General features: G+C 35.9%; 1 protein-coding gene across 4 annotated transcripts in view; it reads left to right on the top strand.

Annotated features, from left to right (window-relative positions):
• Positions 1–25218, top strand: part of MYO5A (myosin VA) — a 212615-nt gene that overhangs the window by 156240 nt on the left and 31157 nt on the right. The window contains exons 25-33 of one of the 4 annotated variants that reach the window (XM_016427868.2): positions 2084–2197; positions 4001–4144; positions 4427–4480; positions 11056–11283; positions 14481–14581; positions 16267–16347; positions 18129–18327; positions 20522–20596; positions 23091–23184. In XM_016427868.2, the coding sequence (XP_016283354.1) occupies positions 2084–2197; positions 4001–4144; positions 4427–4480; positions 11056–11283; positions 14481–14581; positions 16267–16347; positions 18129–18327; positions 20522–20596; positions 23091–23184 (1090 nt within the window). The remainder of the gene's footprint in view (positions 1–2083; positions 2198–4000; positions 4145–4426; positions 4481–11055; positions 11284–14480; positions 14582–16266; positions 16348–18128; positions 18328–20521; positions 20597–23090; positions 23185–25218) is intronic. The other 3 variants (XM_056810209.1, XM_007479972.2, XM_056810210.1) reach the window with 3 other exon arrangements.

Below are 25218 nucleotides of genomic sequence, written 5' to 3'. Positions count from 1 at the left end.
AGAATATAAACTGCAGGACGGCAATTAGTATGAAAGGAGACTGAAAAGACAAGTTGGAACCAGGTTGTCTAGGAACTTTAAATAGCAGGTTAAAGTTTCTGCATTTGTATTTTTTCCCATAGGCAATAATAATAATAGCTAGCATCTATATAATAATTTTCAATAGTTTTCAAAGCACTTTATATACATTATTTCATTCAATCCTCACAACAGAACAAGATGTTCCCCCACTGGGTAGCCCTGGTGTCCGCCCTCAAGCCCCACTTCCCAGCTTCCTTTTGTGTGTTGTTATCCTCCATTAGATTGTAAATTTCTTGAGAGGAAGAACTGTCTTTCCTTTTCTTATTTGTATCCCTAGTGATTAGCACTGCACCTGACATGTAGTGAGCACTTAAGTGATTTTTTAAGTAGAGACAGAGGAATGCCTAATTAGACAAAAGAATCTAGTGTTATTGAAGTCAAAGGAAGGATTTATAGTATTTAAAAAAAAAGAAAGCAGTCAAATGATGCAGAAAGGTCAATGGAGATAATGACTGAAAAGTGACTGGATTTAGTAATTAAGAGATCATTTGTAACTTTGGAAAGATATGATTCAGTAGGGTAGTGGGTTAGAACTAATATGGCATGAAATTGAAGAATAAGAATGGATCAGTGAAATGGAGGCATCAAGTATAGACTTATTTTTAGAAATTTAGCAGAGAAAGGAAATAAAGATACTGGTTGATAACTGGTAGTGGGAGAGGAAGAGTCATAAAGGGATCTTTTTTTGGTTTGTTTGTTTCTTTCTTTTTTGGGTTTATTTTTTAGGATAGGGGAGTAAGTAAAGCAAAGTAAGGTGTGAGAGTAAGGATCAAACTTTTACTGGGAATTTGATGAATGGTGCTCTGAAACACAGTAGAAGGTTTTCTCTTGTACTAGAGGAGGGCTGCCTTAAATAAGACTGGAACAGAGGAGAAGATGAGTGAGGCCATTGAATAGTTTTAAAGTTTGTAAACTGTGATATGAGGGTGTTCCCAATGGATAATTTCAAGATACAAGATTATCTGCTGAAAAAGAAGATGAGAGGGGTGTTGGGTTTGAGAAGAGGTCTGTCACAACTACTCTGGAGAATATAGTAGAAAATTCATCAGAAAGATTCCTTTGTAGAGGGTGGGGACCCAGGTAAAGCTTGTAACAGTCAGCATGTTTTGTAACTGTCTTGGGCAGTGCCCAGGACTAGAAGCAGAAACAGCAAATAGTAAGGATAATCCAGAGTCAGAGATTTCCAGACAGGAACAGCTGAAGAACCTCAGAGCAGCTTCTTTTCTCCTTCTTTCCCCTTGCTGACACTGGACCTGCTTAGTTGTAATACAAGTTAAATTCATTTATAGGAGCCATTTACTCTTTAGGACTAGTCCACCATAAAGTGAAGCAACAATCATATAAAATTAGATGTGTCATATTCACTGCCTATAAATCTCATTTTTTTACATCACCAAACTCCTGTACCCTGAAACTTTATACTGTGTTACTCATGCAACATTGTCATCCACTAACTACTTTTTATAAGTTTAGAGAATGGAGCAATAAGTACAATCACTTTTCACTCTGTTCCTGGTTCACCATTGTGGTTTTGTTGGTTTATTTTTTGAGGAGTATTCAGTATAGCAGAAGGAAAGGTGACTTCTTCAGGAGATTGACAGAGATCACTATGTCTGAAAAAATAAATCCTACAGCAAATCAGTTGTGTAATAATATTATTAATAATAATCTATCTGACATCAATAAAGAGCCTATTATGTGCTAAGCACTTTTACAGATATTATCATTTGATCCTTATAAGAAACCTGAGAAGTAGTTGCTATTAGTGTCTCGAAATAAGAAAATTAAGGGAAATAGAGGTTAAGTGACTCATCTAGGATCACACAGCTAGTAAGTATGTGAGGACAAATCTGATTTCAGGATGATTCCAGACCCAGGATTCTGTTCACAGCACCATCTAGCGACTCCAGCACCAGTATAAAAAGAAGTCTGGGTGGGATTGTCATAAAATAAACATGGAAATCATCTCTATCACTCATATATTATTTACATTGCATTTCAGCATGTACCTAAGCCAGGACACAGAAGAACTGACTCTACCCACAGCAGCAATGAATCTGAATATACATTTAGCTCTGAAATTACAGAGACTGAAGACATTCCATTTAGGATGGAAGTAAGTTTTATAGCATTGCTCCTACTTTTCCAATAAAGTGTAACAGGTGACCACTGTTGTCTTCCCCATGACAATTTTTATTGTTGAACTAAGATTATTTGTAGACACAGTAACCTATACTTTCTGCATCACTCAATAATAAATTGGTGTATTGACACTTTAATAATAGTAGTGCAAACTTATGTAAATAACGCTATAAGATTTACAAATTACGTTCCTTAGAAGAATCCTATGAAGTAGGGAATACAAGTGTTATTGTCCTCATTTTGCAAAAGAAAAAACTAAGACCCAGAAAAGCTAAAGGATTTTATAGACAATAAAGATTAGCATTAATCCTGAACTTCACTCTTCTGATCACAAGTTTAAAATTCTTTCCCCTATACCAGAAGTAATATGTATCTATATCTATATATACTTAATTTGAAAGACAAATCTTCTTAGCTTGCTTAAAGTTGTATCTATCTGCCTAAAGATTGTTAAGAGTAAGCTATGGTCCCAGCCCTCAAGGAGGGAACATTAAGGACTATGTGGAGTTTATAGTTGAACAGACTCAATGTGGATGGATAGAAATAAAACCTAGAATAGTAAATGATGACCCAAACTCATGAATCAAGATTAATTATTTTCATTTCAAAAGAATTGTTTGTATTGTGAAAAGACTTTTTGAGGTTAACAAATACCAGGGATTTGTGCATAGTTCTACCTTTCACAACTCCAAACCTTGCCTCTCTTACTTGTTCAATTTGGACGGAGTAAGAAGGACTTAGGAAAAGCTGGAGGCCTGGTATTCAATCCACTATGCCACTAGCTGCCCCAAGAATAATATTTCTTAATTGATAGCATGTTATAGCTGACTCATATTCACTATATGTCTTTCCATTACTCTTTGGGTGACCCTCAAGTTGAATTCTTTTTTTAATTCTTTAATTTATTTAAAAATTTTTAAGTTGATTTATTCAACATGGGACTTGCTAGATAACTTTGGACATTTGATATAAATAGTTATTTATGGGTATTTCTAGTTTTGTTTTTAATAGAAAAGGAATTTTTTGTAAGAATTTTTTTAAACCCTTACCTTCCATCTTGGAATCAATACTGTATATTGGTTCCAAGGCAGAAGAGTGGTAAGGGCTAGGCATTGGGGGTCAAGTGACTTGCCCAGGGTCACACAGCTGGGAAGTGTCTGAGGCCAGATCTGAAACTAGGACCTCCCATCTCTAGGCTTGGCTCTCAATCCATTGAGCTACCCAACTGTCCCCTTTTTATAAAAATTTTAAAGAAAGGCTCAGTTTTGTATACATCTTTCTCCTCACTCCCATTAAATTATTTTTCTCTATACTAAGGGAAAAAAATCTTTTAAAAATTAAAAACCAAGAATAGAAAATATTTGATCACTCCAAGATACAGTGTTTCTTTTTAGTTTTTTCTTTTTCTTATCTTCATTTTATTCATACTTTAAAACTCACTTCAAAAGCTACTCCTTTCCAAAGAAGGACTTGTATTCTTGACCTTTATTGTTCTTTTATTCCTCCAGTAGATTAAAATTTCCTGGAAGTGCAGAGAGACTCTCTTATCTAAACTGTGTCTCCACCACTGTGCTAGCCTAGTGCATTGTAGGCACTTAAGAAATGCTACTGAATTGTACACCTTTATCACCCCCATTGATTTCCATTGTGTATGCCTGAGCTGAGAAAGCAGTTTATCTCAGGCATAATGAAGGATATATTTTGGCTGATAGAATTTCTAGTTTCCTTTTTTCCTTTCATTTGATCTTCGTTGATGATGACATGTTTTATAATACAGGAGCCAAGTGAAAAGAAGGCACCTCTGGACATGTCCTTGTTCCTTAAGCTCCAGAAGAGGGTAACTGAATTAGAACTGGAAAAGCAATCCATGCAAGATGAACTGGACCGAAAGGAGGAGCAGTTGCTCCGAAGCAAGGCTAAGGTATCCACCATCAGTTGAACAATGTCAACATTGCCCATCCACACAATCAGAGTATACTTAATACCTTTGGACTCTTACTTGGATGTCCGTCATCCCTCTTTAGAGAAAGATTTCAAAAGAATGCAGTTCTAAAAAAAAAAATAATTAGTCACCAGACACTAGTTTATCTATTGGTATAGAATTTTTGATAAATGCCAAGCTACGTTCTTCAAGATAAGTAAACATACCAAGAATTATGATTAAAGATTAAAGGAAACATTGTTTTATTTCATTTTCTCCTAGGAAGAAGAAAGACCTCAGATTAGAGGTGCTGAACTGGAATATGAATCACTCAAGGTAATTTTGACAGCTTTCATAGCAAGAAGGTCATAGAGGTATTCATAAAGGTCTTAACTTTCTAATTAGTTCATAAGCATTTAGTATGCTTACTATGAACCAGGAGCTATGCTAAATGGCAGAGGTAGAAAGAAACTATGATTGTCAAGGAGCTTATATTCTAATGGAGAAAGAGGTACATATAAGATACTTGCAGAGATAAAGAAAAATAACCTTAGTGGGGCAGAAAAGGCTGACTCTAAAAGATGGCATTTGAGCTGAGTCTTGAAGTTGATGGTCATTTTTAAGAGGTGACTTTGAGGAGGCAGCATATTCTAGAAATGAAGAGCATTCATTATGAAGGTTCTGTGACATTAGATGGTGTAACCAAGGTTGTGAACCTAGGAATTCATTTGTGTCGAGATGATAATTGAACCTATGGGAGTTGATAAGATCATTACATAAGATAATATAGAAAGAGAATAAGAAGGCTTAGTACATTTTTATGGAGAATTTACAGTTAATGGGCATGCACTGGATGAAGATCAAGCAAAAGAGATTGAGAAGGATTGGTTCAACAGAGAGAAGAAACAAAACTTATAGAGGAAGAGAATATCCACAATTGAGTGTTAATCCAGTGATTCACAGTGTCACATCCTTAAGAAGGTCAAGAAGAGTGAAGACTGAGAAAAGGCCATTAAATTTGGCAATTAAGAGATCCTTAGTAACTTTGTAGAAAGAAGTTTCATTTGAATGATGAGATCAGAAGACATATTGAAATGACTTTAGGTGTGAGAGGGTAGAAATAGAGATACCTAGAGGGGACAGATTTCTCAAGGACTTAACCAAGAAAGGGAGAAAAGATATACAATGAAAGTAGCTATAGCTGGATCAAACAACAGGATTTTTTGTTTGTTTTATTTTGAAGGAAAAGGAAATCATGTGAGGGGCTGTAGGCAGTAGGGAAGGAGGGAAATAGGGAGATATTTAGGATTATAGAGAGAGTGAGGATAATAAATAGTGCAGGCAATCTTGACAAAGACAAGAGGGTTTGGGAACAAGATTGCATGGGTTTGCCCTTTGCAAGAAGTACCAACTCTTCACTTCTTCATTTGACTAGAGTGAAGGGAAAGGTAGCTGGGGAGAATAAGTAATATGAGATGAGGAGATGGCAAGAAGATGGAGTTCTTTGTGTGTGAAATACAAGGTCACCTCCTTAGCTGAAGGTAGGGGAAAAGGGCTACTCTGAAAGACTGATGAGAAATGAGGTATAGAAGCTGCTGTGGGAAGTAGAATAGTAATCAATTATGGAGAAGTAAAAGGATTGCCTGGCTCCAATAAAATCCTGCCTGAGATTGAATGACAAATCCATAGTGGGTCCAGTTGACATAGTTTATGACTTCCTCCAAGTTTTCTAACAACATGTGAATAGGAACAAAGAAGATGGGTTGAATAATCGGAAGTTGAAGTTTGTTGAGGTATGATCAGCTATAGGCAGTGGGGCAAGGGATTTGAGAGTAGAGAATTTATATAGAGAGAGTTAAAATGACTTCCAGGGAGAAATTATGGGGAGGGAAGATAACAAAGCCACTCGTAGGGGTCATTGCCTGAGAAAAAAACTGAGGTGAAGAGGGATTGGAGGTCATAGGGAGGATGAAAAACAGTAGTGTTGGGGCAGCTAGGTAGCTTAGTGGTTTGAGAGCCAGGTCTAGAAATGGGAGGTCCTGGGTTTTCTGACCTCCCAGTTGTGTGACCCAGGGCAAATCACCAAACTCCCATTGTCTAGCCCTTACTGCTTTTCTGCCTCAAACCAATACACAGTATTGATTCCAAGATGGAAGGAAAGGGTTTTAAAAAAGAAAAACAGTAGGGTTAGGGGTCATAAGACACAGGGAAAGATGAAATCATAAGATTTTGATAAGATAAAGGAATTTTAGAGTTAATGAATGTGAAAGTAGAACATTTGTGGATGGAAGCAAGATCAAGGGTATGACCAACTTTTTGTGTAGCTGAAATGATTTGGAGAAATAGGTAATGGAGATATATGTAGTAGATTTGGAATCTAGAGTAGTTGAGAGAGCATAATGGATATTTGGAAGTTTCCTAATTATGAGGGCAGGATTTGGGGTGGAAGAGAAAGACTGTGAAATCATTGAAGGAATATTCTGGAGTTTTATACTCCAGGTAGGTAATTAATTTGAGCTGCATGAACTTAAAGGAGTAGTGTTTGCTGAGTAATGGTGGTAGAAAGAGTCTAGAATGGCAATAGGGAGCAAGGTGTTTTCTCATCAAGACTAATGAGCCTGGGTCTGTGAGGGAAAGTATAATCAGTACTGGAAAGGGTGGCCACAGAATCAGTATTGTCAGAAGGGAACGGGGTCTGTGAGTTCTTGAAGATGGATGGGTTGAGGAGAGAAGACATTTAAGATGTTTGTAAATTATGAAGGAGGCATTCCAGAGGGCACAGTAGAAGGGTAGGCGAACATGAAATCAGACGTTGGCAGGGTAAGGTTGGGGTGGATACTTTATAGAGACTTGTTCCTTATAAATATTCCTTTACACAAGTGAGATGTCTGGCCTACATAAATGGAACCACATAAAATACATAAGAATTAAAGCAAAGAGTGAAAATGTTGACATTTTAATTTGGTCATATGATTCATTTGACATATTGACTATTTTAATTTTTGAATTTTTATTTCCTTCAATAAAGTTATAACAAAACCCATTTCAACTTAACCCTGAATAAAAGAATATATAAAATTAATTTTCTGTATTCCCTTATAGTCCCATTTAAATTGTATTCCCTCTAGCTTTACCTCAGAGGACTTTTCATCCTTTAGGTCCCCAAATTTTGCAGCTGCTATGCCTATGAGCCTGCACATCAAGAATGTTCTTAAGTATCCCTGCTCAAATGAATGAAATAACTTTATTCTCCCTTTTCATGCACCCATTTGCAGCTGTGCTAGTAAAATCTGCATTTGCCATAATTTCTGTGGAATCTTTTTTATGTATTAGTATATGCACTGGCTACATATGGTGTTACAGATCTGTCACTGCACAGACCCACTTGCCAGAGAATATTGTGGTCTTGTCACAAAGAGTTGGCATCATTCTCCCTGTCTGTCTTATCTAAAATTCCTACCACTGGATCCATTCCTGTAAGTCAGAAAAAAGTGAGGACATCATTTGAAGAAGTCTGCTTTTAGGATGTACTTATTATCTCTATCCTGAGGAAATAGAAAGTTTAGTGGATCTTTTTAACCTTTCATTTGTGTGTTTTTTCATTTATTAGATTAGGCAATTATTATTTTGGAACACAAAGAAAATCTGCCTCTAAAGGGAAATAATTCAAGTCCCAGCAAGTTTTAGGGAGGCATCAAACCCTGGGTGGGCCTGAGGGCTATGTAAGCCTGAAGAGACAGGGAAAGGTTCTAATGGAATGATAGCCAAGATGGCAAATTTCATTGACCATTTAGTTTTACCTAAAGCCAACCATCCTTTAATATATACAGGTAAACACAAATATACCCCTATCATGTCTACTAGATTATCACCCCTAAAATTAAGTTTGGCTGGATAAACCAATGTGCATGCTAATTCATTCATGATTCTACTGCACATTTGAATTTGGCGAGATGAGCTTGAACAGGCCAGAAGAGAGAACAGAGAACAGCAGAACTATGTCATTCTAGCCCTAATTGTCATCTTCATGTCTGATAGACACACACATAAACATGTGTGTATGATCAGAGACAGGCAAATACATATCATGTATATGTATGTATACAGACATATGTAAATAAGGCAAATAAAGAAATTCTTAATAAAGCCTTTGTTAGCATATTTGAACTTAACTTTGGAACATCTGCCATTGGATTTCAAATTGACACACTCTGGGAGTGTATAAAAATAACCTAAAGTTAATGAATCCATTGTTATGACTAACAAATAAAGTACAAAGGCTATATTTTCTTAAAATTGGAATAATCTTAATATAACTTATTAGAATATCTGTGAGCTTAAGATGGCTTCTCTAAACTCAAATATTTAAACTTTGTAAAGAAATCTTTTTTATGACATGTGCTAAACAAAACACTATAAAGCTAGTTCATTTTTAGATGCTTGTTTATCTCAGGGTTTCCAAACATTCTGTGGTTGGTATATGATGTTCATAAAGATTTTTTTTAAACCCTTACCTTCTGTCTTAGAATAGATACTAAGTATTAGTTTCAAGACAAAAGGTCAGTATAGCCTAGGTAATAGGGGTTAAATAGCTCATCCAGGGTCACACAGCCAGGAAGTGTCTGAGGTCCAATTTGAATCTAGGACTTCCCATCTGCAGGCTTGGCTCTCCTACATACTGAGCCACCCAGCTGCCCTTTCAAAGATGTTTTTGATGTGTCACTTTGGGCTGAACTTCTCCATTCTTCTGCCAGTTTTTGAGTGAGAAAATCATGGGAGAAGAAAAGGATGGTGGTTGTTCTGCTCGAGTGAGAATGTCTGTGTGTGTTTGTGCAAGTTTAAATTTAGTACAGAAGGGAAATGAGGGATGAGAATAACTCATAGATGCCTGATGATGCGGTGCTATTTTCCCTCCCACATCCCCAGCATATCATGTTATATCCCAATAACATCATAGATATGCCTGGGGTATTTTGCTGTAATGCTGTAGAGAAAAGGTTTGAGGAAAAACTAGTCTGTGAAGACTTTGTGTAATTTAAAAATTCGAGGGACCCTAGCAACATGAATCATCCCAACATGTAAAAGGAGTCCTTGGTATAGCACATCTAACAAGAGGTCTTTTAGCCTTTACTTGCAAACCTCCAATGAGAGGGAAAACATCACTTCCCATGGCAGTACAATTTACTTATGGAGAGTCCCAGATGTTAAGAAGTTTTTCCAGATATTGAGCCTAAATTTACGTCTTTGCATCTTCTCATTGTTGTGGTTTTGTTCTTTGAGACAGAATAATGATTCTACATTTCCACATGAGATGCTTAGACCCTGTTATCATGCTTCTGCTCTAAGCATCCACAGATCCTCTACCTTCCACGTTGCCCTCCTCTGGATGTTCTCAGTCTTATCTATGTCCTTAAAATATTACACCAGAAGTGAATACAATAGGTCAGTGTACAGTGGTACTATCTCCCTCTTATACTGGGACGCTATTCCCTTGTTCACAATAGCACTTTGGGCTCCTGTATCACATCGCTGACTCATTGAGTTTTATAGTCCACAAAACACCCAGATCATCTTTAGACAAATGGCTGCCAGTCTCTCACACTTTCCTTATAAAGATTTTTTAACTGAAATGTAAGGTTTCATATTATCCCTATTGAATTTCATCCTATTAGATTAAGGCTGTGGAGCCTGGCTCTAGTCTATAATCATTTTTAAAATTCTATCATCCAGTACATTAGCTAACCTTCCTGGCTTTGTATCCTCTGCACATTTGATAAGCATGCCATCTTTGCCTTATCAGAAGCACTGACAATATTAAATAGCTTCAAGCTAGGCCCACATCTCTATGGTCCTCTAGTGGAGACCTGCCAAATTAACATTAAACCATTAATGGTTACTCTTTGAGTCTGGTCATTCAAACCATTCAGTGAGTTCATAAATTTCTCCTCTCCAAAGTACCTTATTAAAACATTTATAGCCATTTACCATCTCTTAACAACTTTCTTTCCTTTCTGTCAACACTAACTTGACCTGAGGTTCCTTTTCCTTTTTTTTTTTCCTTTGTCTTCTGAATTTCTCTTCAGGCCTTTATTTCTTAATGCTTTTTTTTCTTTCAGATTTTGCCCTCTTTCTGAGTGATCTATCTCTTTTCTCCTTTAGTTCAAGTTGCTCTCTAGTGTATTCTTCAGTGATCCTAAATATCACCTCCCAAAATTCAATTCTCCTACCTTCTGTACAAATTCAAATCCCTCAAAATGAACCTCACACTTTTTCTCTTTTTAGAGTGGATCCTTGTTTTTTTCTCCTGAAACTCCCTTAGAAGTACCTATCAGTTTAATTGAAAATACTTTTTACAAGACATTAAATATAAATAGAAGCTAAATTTTTAAGTGTGATGTTTTCCCACATCATTTTGCCAAAGTCATTAAGAGAACAATGGTAAACATTTCAAGGAGCTAACCATTTTGAACTTGTTGTTAGCTGGAAATAATTTATTCAACCCAGCTCCTTGTCTTTGTCTAGTCCCAAGAACTAGTCAGTGTCTCTAGAGTTCTTTAGAATGGGTACAACTCAGGACTAAACTGAATACCTAAGGGTCGCTATAGAACAGAGCAGGCTTTTCAGGTCTGTGTTCCAACCACACCCAGGGCAGGCAGGCAGACCTGGAATGTAGTTTCTACTGGCATTTGGACTGTGAAGCAAACTACTGTTCGTTTTGCTCAATTCTACTTAATGTACAACACCTTCAGTTCCACCATACAGAGTCCCAGATAGACTAGAGGGAGGAATTTTCTCCTTAACCATTTAAGAATTACTATGTTGCTCTTTCACAACATGATTCTAATGTACCAGCTTGAAGGCAGCATACAAACAACATGCAGATCTAAATGGGATGACTTTATTTTCTGTAGCGTCAAGAACTGGAATCAGAAAATAAGAAACTAAAGAATGAGCTGAATGAGTTACGTAAAGCCCTCAGTGAAAAAGGTGCTCCAGAAGTGACTGCTCCAGGTGCTCCTGCCTACAGAGTCCTCATGGAGCAGCTGACTTCGGTCAGTGAAGAGCTGGATGTTAGGAAAGAAGAAGTCCTCATCCTGAGGTCTCAGCTGGTGAGCCAGAAAGAGGCCATTCAGCCCAAGGTAAGTACTAGCAAATAAAGGAATTATCCCCGGTCAGCTTGCTTACCAAATCACAAAGAAAAAGTAACTGTCATGCCAATTCTCCTACCTCCAGTCCCCTCAGAAGATGAATTTTAATAGATTTATTCTTGGATAGAACTTTTGAAGTCAAAAGAGAGAATGTGAAGAAAACAATTTTTTTAAAATTTTAAGCTGGTTAGGAGACATGTGAAATCCTAAATTCTATGGAAAGTTCCAGAGAGCACACTTAAAAGAAAAGTCCTTTTAAAGTGAAGCCTTCTGTAGCATTCTCACTTGAGGAAATTTTCATGTTAAAAATGTTGACATCAGTAAAATGACTCATGACTTTCTGTGGGAGGTATCAAAAATGAATTTTAAAATCTGCCACTTGGATATGATAATGGAATTCTCCATGAACCTTTTCATTGTTTTGCTTTTAAAAGTAATGTTTGAAAGTGAATTAGTGTATATACTTTTAACAAGGGTATTGACAGTACTGCTAATTTGAAACTATGGTAGAAGAATCATTATCCAAAGCATTTAAGAAGCCTTTCTGTATATTTTACTGAAGCATTATATAAAGTAAAATAAACATAGTTCCTGACTCTGAGAGATCTATTTAAAATCTAAAATGACCTATGTGCTTAGTCATTATTGCTGCAGATTTTGATAGAGAGAATATTCTAACATGTTTGTCAGAATACATGATATATCCTATCTAATGACTGGTATCTGGCACCAATGATCAGCTTTGATCCAATACTAAAACTCAGAATTCTGAGTATACAATTTTGAAAAAAATCTCAAAAGATAAAGAGACCAAACTCAGGTTTAAAAAAAATCAAATATTTGTTTCTCAATCTTATCTTGCTTGGGTATAAAATAAGCATATTTTGGGTTCTACTTTGTGCTCTTCACTGGGTCCTTAATTGAAATTCATTCATTGTCTTTTTGTTGTTACTTTTGTCTTTTCTAAACTGGGAGTCACTGGTGGTGTTTATCTGTAGGAGTAAGATTTTATTTTCTTCTTTTATGCTTGCCAATTTGTGATCTCCAGGAGGACAAGGTAATCATTAAGGGTTAAAAATACTTTTAAAAAATCTCTCTCTTCAGTCTTCATTTCAGTTCACAAATATTTTTTTACATGTGAAATAGATGCTTCCTAGCTAAATTTATCAAAAAAGATCTTTATAAATTAAAAATTATTTTCTAATCAACTCCTATTCCATAAGAGTTTGGAAAACTATGGGCAAGAGGGGATTCCAGGTCAGATATAGATTGTTTTCTCTACCACAGCACTGTCACAGAATACTTTCTAACAATTTTTAGTGCATAATACATAGTACATAATAAATGTTTCAGTAAATTGAATGCTAATAGGGATGTCACAGGGCTGCATACAGGCTTCTAATCTGAGGTATGCTTTTCTAAATGTTGAATTTCATCAACTCTGTATTGGTTAGAAACAGACCCCAGCCTGCCAAGCTAAGGTCATTTTACATTACTGACACTGCCATTCTCCTCAGCCTAATGACCACCACTAGAAGCTCTTCCTGATGGTGATTATATAGTCAAGACTGTTCCAATGCTAAGTGGCTTTTACTTTTACAACTTTTCCCCTCTACATTCTGCTTTTTTAAAAGTAAACTATGTAGGTCAACTCTGATATCACAGTCTGCCAGGGAGGAGCTTCTAAAACTATATAAAATGGGTAATGTGCTTTCATTTTAGATTAGACATTTCTGTAAGGCTTTTTAACTCATTCCAAGAGATTGGAACATAATAGGAAGAAAAATAAATAATGATGGAGCATTTATTTTGTAGATTCAGTTAAATGGTTTAATTCCTCTTTATGCCAGGTCACTTTTCAGAAGTATACTTTTGATTTAAAATGCATATTCATGGTACAGCTAGGTGACTCAATGGAGTAAGAGCTAGGTCTAGAGATGGGAGGTCCTGGGTTCAAATGTGGCCTCTGATATTTAGAAGCTATGTGATCCTGGGCAAGTCACTTAATGACCCCCACCACCACCACCTCCACTCTGCCTTGGATCCAATACACAGTATTGATTCTAAGATGGAAGGTAAGGGTTTTAAAAGAGTAAAATAAAGTGCATATGTATTTTGGAGAGGCAAGCCAATAATTGTCCCTATAGGGATAGTGACTGCTCTAATATTTTTTAGGTATTCGAGACTTGTATTTCACTATCATTATTGAGCTTTGAATAGCAATGGTAAAGGCCAAGTGGAACAGGGATCCATTAAGTGTTAGTCATGGATTATGGAATAAAGTCTAGACCGGTGGGTGGAATATCAAGGGAACTTGGCAGCAGATAACAGGCAAATGTCTAGGCAGGCAGATTGATGTTAAGGATGTCCTACAATAGATAGTAACTGACCTTGCTAATAGACAGTGAATGGCAAAGAAGAGATAGTATAAGTCTAGTGAGAGACAATTAACAAGATACCAGAGAAGTCTGGCAGCAGGTAGTGGGGTTCAGGAATAAGTCTTTGGTTTTGGGGAAGATGATGAAGAAAAAAATAGAACCACAGCCCCAGAGGAACTGTGAGTCTAACCAGAGTGCCAAAATAGGGATAGAATTACTGGAATGGGACATGAGACAGAGGCTTGGTCACAGGAGCAAAACAGGGATCTAGTTACTAGACTCAGAACTACAGGGTCATAGTGGAACCAGTAACAAACTTGGCTTGCTATTGAACAGTATGATAAATATAGATCCATAGATCTTGCGGAGTGTCTTGTTTGTCTCTCCTTCTCAGTAGATCCATAGATAAATGGGTAGATGTGTAGAGAAATAGATATAGAAATGTTCTATATCTAGATTCTGGATTGGCTGTGAAGCAATGGCTCAACCTGGGGATCATAAACTTGTTTAGAAATTTTAATAACAGTATTTTCAAAAATTTAATTTCTTTGTAATTCTATGTAGTTTAACTTCATATACTTACAAACATTATTCACCAGTATATCATTGGGGTCCATGACACACAAAAGGTGAAGCACCGCTGGCAGAGAAGTAACACTGGAGAGAGCTTGGCATCAGAGATTTTAGAGGTTGTGGATTAAGAGCCAGTTCTTGAGTGTACATCTCTAACTAGCTAACTAAGTAATTCTCTCACATAAGAATCCCAAACTATTTCTTTCTCATGATGGAAATATCTTTTTTCTACTTCAGAATACAATGACAGATTCCACAATCCTTTTAGAAGATGTACAGAAAATGAAAGACAAAGGAGAAATTGCACAGGCATACATTGGACTGAAGGAAACAAACAGGTTGGTTTGGTTCTTTTATGTATTTTGACTTATTGAATCACCATGTCCAATATTTTTTCATATAGCAATATGTTAGTAATCGATTAATTTCAGACTAGACCTAACATTTCTTAAGTTATTTCCATTTAAAATTTCATTTGAAACATTTGACAGCATCATCATTCAGTCAGCAAGCATTTATTAAAAATATGCTATGTGCCAAGCACTGTGCTAGGTACTAAGGCTACAATTTCAAATACTTGCTAATAAGACCTCTTAGGATAATCTTTGCCTGAAGAACAGCATAGATTCTTAAATAGTATTTGTATTTGAAATCACAGAAGCAGACTAATTTTTATGTTTTTATTGTTTATATTTGCTATTTTTAAAATTTGAGGAGCTAAAGCTATAAGTACCTTCAAGTAATTAACAACCAAAATTTTGAATAAGATGAATGGGAGGAGTAAAGGCCTTTTTCCCATATCCCTTCCTGACTTATATTTAAATGACCTTAACCTGACTGTTTAGAAGGAGTAATCATGATCAAGGTCAAACCCCCCTCCCCCCTTTTTTTTCCTATTGGTCTGAACAAGCCTGAGAAAATCCTGGCACCAGTTTTATTCTGCCCTCTGAATATGCAAAAAAAGCATTCAAAGAATATCTAGCTGCCTTTCAGTCTTTGGAAACAACAAACAAAAACACAAATACATACACACATAGAGAGTTAATAATACTTTACTTACTTTCATCAGTGTCTGTGTAGCTCATAAGATCACAAGATGCCAGGATTCCCACACAACCTCATAAATCTTGAACTAAAGGACTATGAGCTTATCATATGCCAAACACTTTCCACAGTTATAAGGTTCCCTAGATTACATAATGCACCATTTTGAAAGGACAGTGACAGTTATAGTCAGCTCTTTAACTAGAAAGAGACTGTGTTATAAATTTATGCTTCTAGAATGTTATAATCTGTCATTTTTAGAACTCCTAGGAGACTATACAGGAATCAGGAGGTATATAGGCGGTACATATTCCAAAGACCAGAAGAGGACTTTGCATAAGTCCTTTTGTACTTTTATCCATTCTTTGAGCCTCATAATTTAATTGTTGTGACTAAAATTTATGGCTAATCCATGCATATTTGTATACTTGCATATACAACCAGCATGCTTTCCCCATCCCATCACTGCTCAAACTCTGAGACAATTTCTCATGATTACAGTTCCTTCTGAGGAAATGATGGCAATTCACTCATCTTAGGAATTCATGCTATAGGCACCATCTATCACCCCTCCTAAAGCCCTTGTTCTTTTGCAGTCATTCTTTCTAATATTGTGTGCTGCATGTAATTTCTCTGTTGTGTTTAGATACTCAAAGTCAGACCCTTTTTCTTATATTCTCAGTTGTTTCTTATTCATAGAGTGATTATAAAGAACTCTTTATATAATTTCTTTGTATTTTACCTATGTTGTATGTGATTTAATTTTCCCTGTTAACCACGTAATTTGCATTTTCTTTTTAAAAACAGTTTAAATAACCAAGCTAATATGTGTAGTAACTTTGTCATGTATGGTCAAGAAAAGCTGTCAATCTCAATAATGAATGTTAAACAATACTTACTGTTCTTGTCCTTCATATGCTGTCATCTCATCACCATCATGTATCCCTTTTGTTTTTCATTTTTTCATTTGGCTTGGAAGATCATTCCCTATGGATTGCCATGAGCTGAATGAGGATGAAGAGCTGTGGCTGGTTTATGAAGGGTTAAAACAAGCCAACAGGTTATATATGACACCTCCCTATGGAATGTTCATAACTTCCTATTTTCTTACTAACAAGCAGTGTCCTCTTTAACTGCTCTGGCTCTTTCATGCACTAACTATGTTCATAGGCAAAGTAGCTTTACTAAAACTGTGGACATATAACCAAGCATCCAATATATAAATATAACTTTGTCATATGGTGCCATTAAAGAAGGAGACACGAATATAGAAGTCATTTCCCATCCTTGAGGATAAGACCAAATTACACTATTACTGATTGATTTAATCAATAAACAAACAGTACGGTGTTGTCAAGATAGGCCTAAACTGTTGTGTTTATCGTACTTATTGTCTAGTTACCTGTAACATGTTTTTAGTTTTTAGTATTCGAAACGACAAATTGGGAAATTATGAATCGGGAGGCTTTCTAGTCATGAAGTCTAAAATATTCATCAGATAGAAACAACCCTTCAAAGATGACATACTGAGCCTATGTAGATTTGAAAAGAAAACAATTAACATTCAAAAAAAAAGCACAAATTTTTATCATGGTAGTGACATTTGTAAGAAAATTTGTGAAAATATGTGATTTATTTCTTAATACTACTGTGTAAGTGACTTCAATTTTGTTTTATTCTAATAATGAAACAGTTTATAACTACAAAATGTGAGGGCTTAAAATCCTCATTCAAATTTTGTAGTCATTAAAAATATAAAATATTTTAATGTTATTATTAATCAGACCTTAATAACTACTGAGACTGTAGGGGATGCTTTTAACCTAATAATGTCTTTTCTTTCATTTTGTTAATAAGTTCCTAACTTTATATTTGTTTCTTAATGTTTGCAAAAACAGATATAATAATAGGGGTTGAGGGGGAAATGGTAAAGGCAGTATTTCCTCTCTTTTTTTTTTCTACTTTAATGTTCTAACGACAGGAGTTTAAACAAAGATAATAATTTGGTCATCTATACAACTCTACATCTGTTTACTATATGAAACATTTACTGAAAATTCTAATATTTAAACCTCCACACTGTGTCTAGGTAGGGGTAGGGAATGTAATTGACATGTATGGCTCTGTCTGCATTTGATGAACAAATCTAAAAATGAGGATGTGTTTCAGAAGTACCTACCTGGATTTGTGTAAATTTTCTTGAGATTAAAAGTCCCTTTCCTGGCTTTACCATCCTTTGGAAATGAGAAATGATTTTATTGCAGAAAAGTGATAATAGGAAACAAAAAAGTAAAATGGAACCCCCAAACCCAAGCTTCTTTTTGAATGATTGTTTATGAAATAGTTAAATGCATAATTTAATCATCCAGATGCCCCTGCCCCACAAGTAGCATTTAAGGGTTTACAGGGTTTTTTTTCTCTATTGGGGTAAAGTTGGACTTCAAAATTGTATTTTATTTTTCCAAGAGTCTTTAATTTGCTAATATAAAAGCTAGTTCTTAAGTCAAAGCTGGGCTGTTTCATTGACTTTTCACAGTTCTTAGTCCTCATCTTCTAATATACTAAAGACTTAAAAATACTAAAATATGTAGTTTTCAGACTTTTTTACGTAGTATTTGCAGCATGGAAAACCATACATAGTTTCAGTGTGATGACCATCGAAACATCAATCTTCTTTCTGAATATTGTTTGAGTGACCTGCCTAGTCACACTGAGGCCCTTAGAGTATTGGTTCTCCCCTTCCACTTTCCTCTTTCCCAAATCAACAGTTAAATATTTTCCCGAGCATCAACTAAGCAATGAAGAAGAAGAATAAGCTTCTCCCCTTTATTGTCTACCTAGACTCTTGGAATCTCAACTCCAGTCCCAGAAAAAGAGCCACGACAATGAAACGGAGGCATTACGGGGAGAGATTCAGAGTCTAAAGGAGGAAAATAATCGCCAGCAGCAGCTATTGGCTCAGAACCTACAATTACCACCTGAGGCCCGGATCGAAGCCAGCCTTCAGCATGAGATTACCCGGCTGACAAATGAAAATTTGGTAAGGAAATGCTGGCAGTTTCACTCCCTCTTGTCTGTAACTTGTTAGTGCTTCTGGGGCCACTTAAATTCTTTAGATTAGATAATGCTTTACCTTGCTTTGAAGATTATTTGACTACAAACTGTTACTCTGTAACTTTATTTGTCACAGTGTAGATATAATGGTGAGATAGTAGGGGGAAGCTGGGTAGCTCAGTGGATTGAGAGCCAGGCCTAGAGATGGGAGGTCCTGGGTTCAAATCTGGCTCCAGACACTTCTCAGCTGTGTGACCTTGGGAAAGTCACTTAACCCCCATTGTCTAGCCCTTACCTCTCTTCTGCCTTTGAGCCAATACATAGTATTGACTCCAAGATGGAAGGAGAGGGTTTTTATTTAAAAAAATAATAATAATGGTAAGATACTGCTAAATTGAAGCATTAGGAGTGACATATGCTTGTTCAATGGTTGTAGGTATCTGGCAACTCAGTGATACTTGAAATTTTAGTAATGGTTCTGAGAGGCAGGAAATTGGCCACACTGGACAAGGCATTGTTGACATAATTAATATTCAGCTTTTTCTATTTAACTGAAAAACGTATGAGGAAAATAGATTTAGAGCTGGCGGGGATCTTATTGGTCATCCCATCAAAAACAATTCTGTACTGTGTTGTATGACTACTATCACTTGACAGAGATAGTGTGACAGACTTATAATTCCGATGGAGAAGCCACCTGTCACCACCTCTAGCAATAAGATGAAGTAAGAATTAAGATCAGCTGAACAAAGAAAGAGATTGATAATATTCATTTTTCATTCAGCTAGGGAGTGTAAATCTCCATTATGGCCCATGGTACAAGCACTTCAGTCATATGTTCTTAACGTGGAGTCTGTGAATTTATTTTTCCTTAACATTTTGGTAAGCAAAATAATTGGTTTCTTTTGCAATGTTGGCATATTCTGAAAAGTGGTTCATGGGTTTCACTAGCCTGTCAAAGGAGTCACTCCATAACATACAGAAAGGTTAATTACAACTTACTTAAGTAAATCTCCTGAAGAAATTTTAAATCATTAAAAAGTTCATGAATTTCTCACATTCTTGAGAAATATCTTAAAGCCAATATATCAGTAAAGTTCCCCTTTGCCAGGTTCTGAGCAGTATAATGGGGCCTAAATTCTTGCCGCTGGTAATTATTATTTTTCTCAGTGTTATGTTAAAATGCCTTTGGCACAAGTTTGTACAATGTGTGTGTGTGTGTGTGTGTGTGTGTGTGTTTTAAAGTATATTACCATAAAGTAATGAAGTGATGAGTAAAGTATGGAAACAATATCATTATTTCATAAATATTCTTTGTTTATTTATTTATTTGTTCCTCAAGTATTTCTTGGATTAATAGCGAGCAACTTTTTCAGAAGGAAACAGTTATTTGACGTTTAAATCACAAATTCTAAATTATTATGATTTTACTTTTGGTGGGGGGGGGCTTGATCTCTAGGTCAACTATGTTCTTTATGAAGCTTATTAGATAAAATAGATCAGAATATAAACAAATTATAATGTTCAAAATTATTATTCTCCCCACCAGAGCAGTATTCTCCATTGGTGGTTCTTGAGCTTTGTTGTCTCCCAGAAGCTCCTCCATGTACATCTGGGTCTGTCTTCCTGCTTCGATAATCATAGCCCTCATAATACTCCCACATTACTTTTTCCCAAAAGAGAACTATGAAAGGGAGCATCACCACTGCTCCTTGCCTCCTTGTCTAACTTGGATCAGAAGCAACATTATTTGCATTTATCTTCCCTTCCCTAGTAGGTGAAGGCTGTGGCCAGGTCTGCAGTTACTGTGGCTGGGAGAAGGAAGACAAGAGACTTACTGGTCCCAGCTATGATTGGAAAATATAATCCTGGCCCTAGTCTCTTTTTATCTGTATGCTTTAATGTTCTCTCTCCTAACCTCCCATTTATATGTATGTGTATGTGTATATGTATATACATAAGTATATACATATATAAGTTAATACGTTTAGTACATTTGATGAATCTTACTAATCACAATAACCATAATTATTAAGAGGACCAGGGGCTAATAGCAAATAACATCGTTTGAGAATGTGAGATTTCAGTATGTTTGTTTTAAATCATTTTTAATTGCTTTTGGTTAGATATTAACATCCCCCAAAGAAAAAAGCAAACATCAATTGTGCCTATTTTTTCAGTATTTTGAGGAATTATATGCAGCTGACCCTAAGGATTATCAATCATATCGGATATCACTTTACAAACGGATCATTGTATGTAAATCCCACAGATTGTGCTTTTCTGTTGTATTGTTGCTACTTCTGGATTGCTAACAGAGGAGCAGGCTGGCTACCCATCCTTTCCAAGGAAATCTTTTTCAGACTATCTCACAAACCTATTTCCGCCCCACAGCTTTTTTCTTAGCAAATGGCCTCACAGCTATCACTGTTATGTGTCATTTTTAGTGTTTGTTATTAACACTACTCTTTACAATGTGATGGAAGCAATGTTTGTCTTAAAAAGGAAAAGAAAATTCAAAATATACATCTGAACTATTACAAATTATAGAGAATATTTATTTTGAGATATGAATCTAATGTCTAAATTCACTTTTGGCCAATAATTTGGGCTGTAGCTCTCATTTTATTCCATACACTCTTGACAGTCTTTCTTTTGGATTTTTCCAAAGATCTTTTTCATTTTCTTATCTAAGTGGAAAATAGCATTTCTGTTGACTTGTGTGTAACTTAGTTATAATTAGAATTAAGGTCTTTGATTCTTTGTCTATTATTTTCAGATCTTTTTTCTCTTGAATATAATACTGGTTTTCTTTCGTTGTGTATATAGTTCATCTTTCAAAACTCTTCCTAAAGAACTTGACGTGTGCTCTCCAAGCTCCATGAGGTTTCTAACTTTTTTGTTGTTCAGTCATTTGGGCATGCTCAACTCTTCATGATTGCATAGATCACAGCCGTCTGTGGGATTTTCTTGTCAAGGATACTGGAGTAATTTGCCATTTTCTTCTCCAGTGAGACCTTTTGTCAAGCAATCTAAGGTTAAGTGACTTGCCCAAAGTCACAGAGTAGGAAGTTTATGAGGCTGCATTTGAATTCAGATCTACTTGATTTCAGGCCCCATGCTTTTAACCACTGAGCCACAGCTGCCTTTGAGGTGGCTTTACTTCTAATTTTGCTTAAAGATCAATTACCCCTGGTACTTTTTCCTTCCTTCCTTCCTTCCTTCCTTCCTTCCTTCCTTCCTTCCTTCCTTCCTTCCTTCCTTCCTTCCTTCCTTCCTTCCTTCCTTCCTTCCTTCCTGTCTGTCTGTCTGTCTTTCTTCCTTCCTTCCTTCCTTCCTGTCTGTCTGTCTGTCTTTCTTTCTTTCTTTCTTTCTTTCTTTCTTTCTTTCTTTCTTTCTTTCTTTCTTTCTTTCTTTCTTTCTTTCTTTCTTTCTTTCTTTCTTTCTTTCTTTCTTTCTTTCTTTCTTTCTTTCTTTCTTTCTTTGACTTTGAAACAATTTGTGGATAGGAAAAAGTTAAGCAAGGGAAAGACATATAGTCAAGCAAGGAGGAGAATGGATGACAGGTGTGGTCTCCCTGTATTCCTAGAAAAACATGGGGTTGGTGGTGGGGTAAAGCCACTGCAAACCCCCAAATAATTCTGTTCCTGCATCTCAGATGGTTACTAGTCAGCTCTGAGATACTATTCTTGGATCCTCAGTGTTTGCTTCTCTCTCTCTGAGAAATGGTAATACCTGATGGCCCTCAACTCAACCCACAGTGGCAGAAATCCAGCATAGGGACCCAAGCTGGGGTGCTACTTCAATTTCAACTTATCTTCCAGAGCACAGTTTTTTGTCCTTCTTGCTTTTCTATTTCTCACTTTCTTTGATTTTTCTTACCCATTAGTCCACTTAAGGTCCAAATCTAAGAAGAAGAAAAAAACCCACTTGGTAGTCATCTACAAGTAGCTTTGACTCCTACTTTATCTATTGCAATATGAGTTTATATTATAGTAAATGTTAGGAATGTGATAGGAGAGGGACTAGACTTATGATTTCACCAGCATAAGAAACTTTCTATCAATGTAGGTTGGCACCTTCTCTGCCATTTAGAGTATTAGAGAGTTGAGGAAAGCACTAAAAGGCTAAGTGATTTGTCCAGGGTCATCCAGCCAATTGACTGTAATACCTTTTCTTTTACCTAGAATTAACCACTTTGAACACTTCTGAATTCAATCTGATGCTTATTTCTTTCTTTTAAGTTTTAACTTTCAAATAATTCCTGATATTTTCAGAGTGTTTCCTTTCTTCATGTGATGAGTGAAAACATATCTAAGAAGCTCAATATTTGTTTAAAACTTCTCGACAGATTCTTCTTTGTACTATTAGAGAAATTGATACTCACCTCCCCCCACACAGACACACACTTTCCTTTAGAACGTGTTCAGATGTAATAGCAGTACATCTTTTTGTTGTCATGCTACTGTTCCATTTATGGGACCTCCTTAAAATGCTATAATTTCAGACCTTGTCTCCATCATGCTGCCCAGAGTATTTATGAAGTTTGGCTTTTATTGTCTAAGAATTTTATAGGCTTGCCAATGTGAACTAGGTGGGGTCTCCACCATACAACTTTTCAGGTGCACCACCCCAGTAACTTTTTGTATAACTAACAATTGATCTTTCTGTGACTTGTGTCTTCCCCCTTAGTGCATATGAATGGAGTTTATTTTTTCCTCATTGCTTGTCTTTCATTTTGATCATTAGGATTTGATGGAACAACTTGAAAAACAGGATAAGACTGTCCGGAAACTGAAGAAACAGCTGAAAGTATTTGCTAAGAAAATTGGAGAACTGGAAGGTATTGCTTTTATGAATCTTTGCCACAAAGCAAAACTCTTGCTTTTGTGAATATTATTCATCTCTGGATTGTTTTTGTTCCCCCTTGCAGTTTATGGTAAGATATAGAATTCCATGTATTTAATGTAGCAACAAAACAATCCTTTTGCATGAGGTGAGTGAATATCAGCTGCTCTGTGATAAAGTTGTGGATGTCCTTTAATCTTATGGTAATTTATATCAGCTGCTAATTAGTTCCCAAAATAATATTGCTAAAAATAACTCCTATTTGTATAGTGTTTTTAACCGAGAAAGCAATTATTCCAATTTTTCCAATATGGAAATAAAAGCACAGAATGAAATGGTTTGTCTATGGTCACAAAACTTAGTGTAAGAATTGGTATTTGGACCTTGGGCTCCTCATTACAAGTCCAGGCGAGACTAGAAAGTTACCAGACAAAGGGAGAACTAGGTAGCACAGTAGATAGAACACCAGGTCTGGAGTCAGGAGGAGCTGGGTTCAAATCTGGCCTCAGACACTTCCTAGTTCTATGACCATGGGCAAGTTACTTAACACCCAGTTGTCTAACCCCTTATCACTCTTCTGCTTTAGAATTGATATTAAGGGTTAAAAAAAAAAAGAAGTAATGAGATAGATGGTTTATCCCACAAAGTGATTGCTGGCCTTCAAAATGGTCACTTTGGGTGGCTATCCTTGGCTCCTAGTGATTAAAACTCCTATGGGGATCTCTTCTGAAGGTATCTTCAGGAGTGCCTTCAAGCCACACAAGAAAAGCAACTACATTAGTTGAGTTATTTTTCTTTTCTTTTAGGAAAAAAACATGAAATACATCTACTTTATTCTGAATGCCTTTGCAAAAGGTTGCAAAAATTTTATCTACTTCAAAGAAAAAGTTTTATCATCCTTTAGGATTTAAAAAAATTATTGGTATTTATTTCTATATTCCTAATATGCCAAATCTCTATGGTATAGCCACTTTTTGTGTAATCTTATGGAAACATTATGTTTCACACAATGTACATCACTCCTAAAAGACATAAGACCACTATGCAATAGACCACAATAAGCAAATAGCTTATGTTATTATAGCCTCATCTTTACATAACATCTTAAGATCTTTTCTCACAATAGCTGTGAATTAGATAGTATATGCATTGTGCCTGTTTTAGAGATGAGAAAACTAGTCTGAAAGAGTTAAAATAACTTCCCCATGGTCACACAGCTAGGATGAAGCCTGGCCTTGAACCCAGCTTTCCTCATTCTTGCTTGGTATCATGTTGCATTGCTAAGCCCTAAAACTAGGACTTTATTCATATGATGTTTGTTTTTTTTTTTTGCAGTAGGGAAATTTAAAAGCTACAAATAACATTCAGCATTTGCCAAAATCCATATGAATCATTTTTTGAAGCAATATAAACCAAAAGAAAATGGACTCTAGTTCTGATGAATCAAGTTAGGCTTTTAGTAACCATTAATGATATACTTAAACACACCTGTAAAAATCCATAAAACTAAAAAGTCCTTATAATATTATCCAAAAGCCCAACTATTTTCAGCATGAATTTGATATGCCCTTTTTTCAGAAGTGAAGAGACAGGGGAGAACAGAATTTCTAAATCTTATGAAATACAAATCATTTTAAAATTCTGTTAAGTAGTATCAGCCATCAATCTGATTTCCATCTCTGAACACAGGTATACACATGGCACTCAATTAGGCAGAGCACAGATTTCAAATAAAAAGTTATTTATAACTGCTTTTGAGAAATGTGTCAGATCACATGTTCCAGCAGGGCAAAATAAAGAGGAGAGATTTGCTACTAGACAGTTATCTCTGATGAACTGCCAAGAAGGCTGCTCTTAGAAGAATCATAGAACCAAGTTCTAATCCCAGCGTTAACATTGAACAACGAGTAACTGTCCATGTCACAGTATTTCTTATCCTCAGTTTCTTTAACAATAAAACAGGGGTGATAGTATTTGTACCCTTCAGAGAGTAGTGATGAGGCCTGATTTTTAAATTTTAAAGAATGGT

This window comes from Monodelphis domestica, chromosome 1, assembly GCF_027887165.1.
Source record: "Monodelphis domestica isolate mMonDom1 chromosome 1, mMonDom1.pri, whole genome shotgun sequence".
NCBI classification, from domain to species: domain Eukaryota; kingdom Metazoa; phylum Chordata; class Mammalia; order Didelphimorphia; family Didelphidae; genus Monodelphis; species Monodelphis domestica.
Note: the sequence above shows the minus strand (reverse complement) of the source record. Positions and strands in the feature narration are given on the sequence as shown.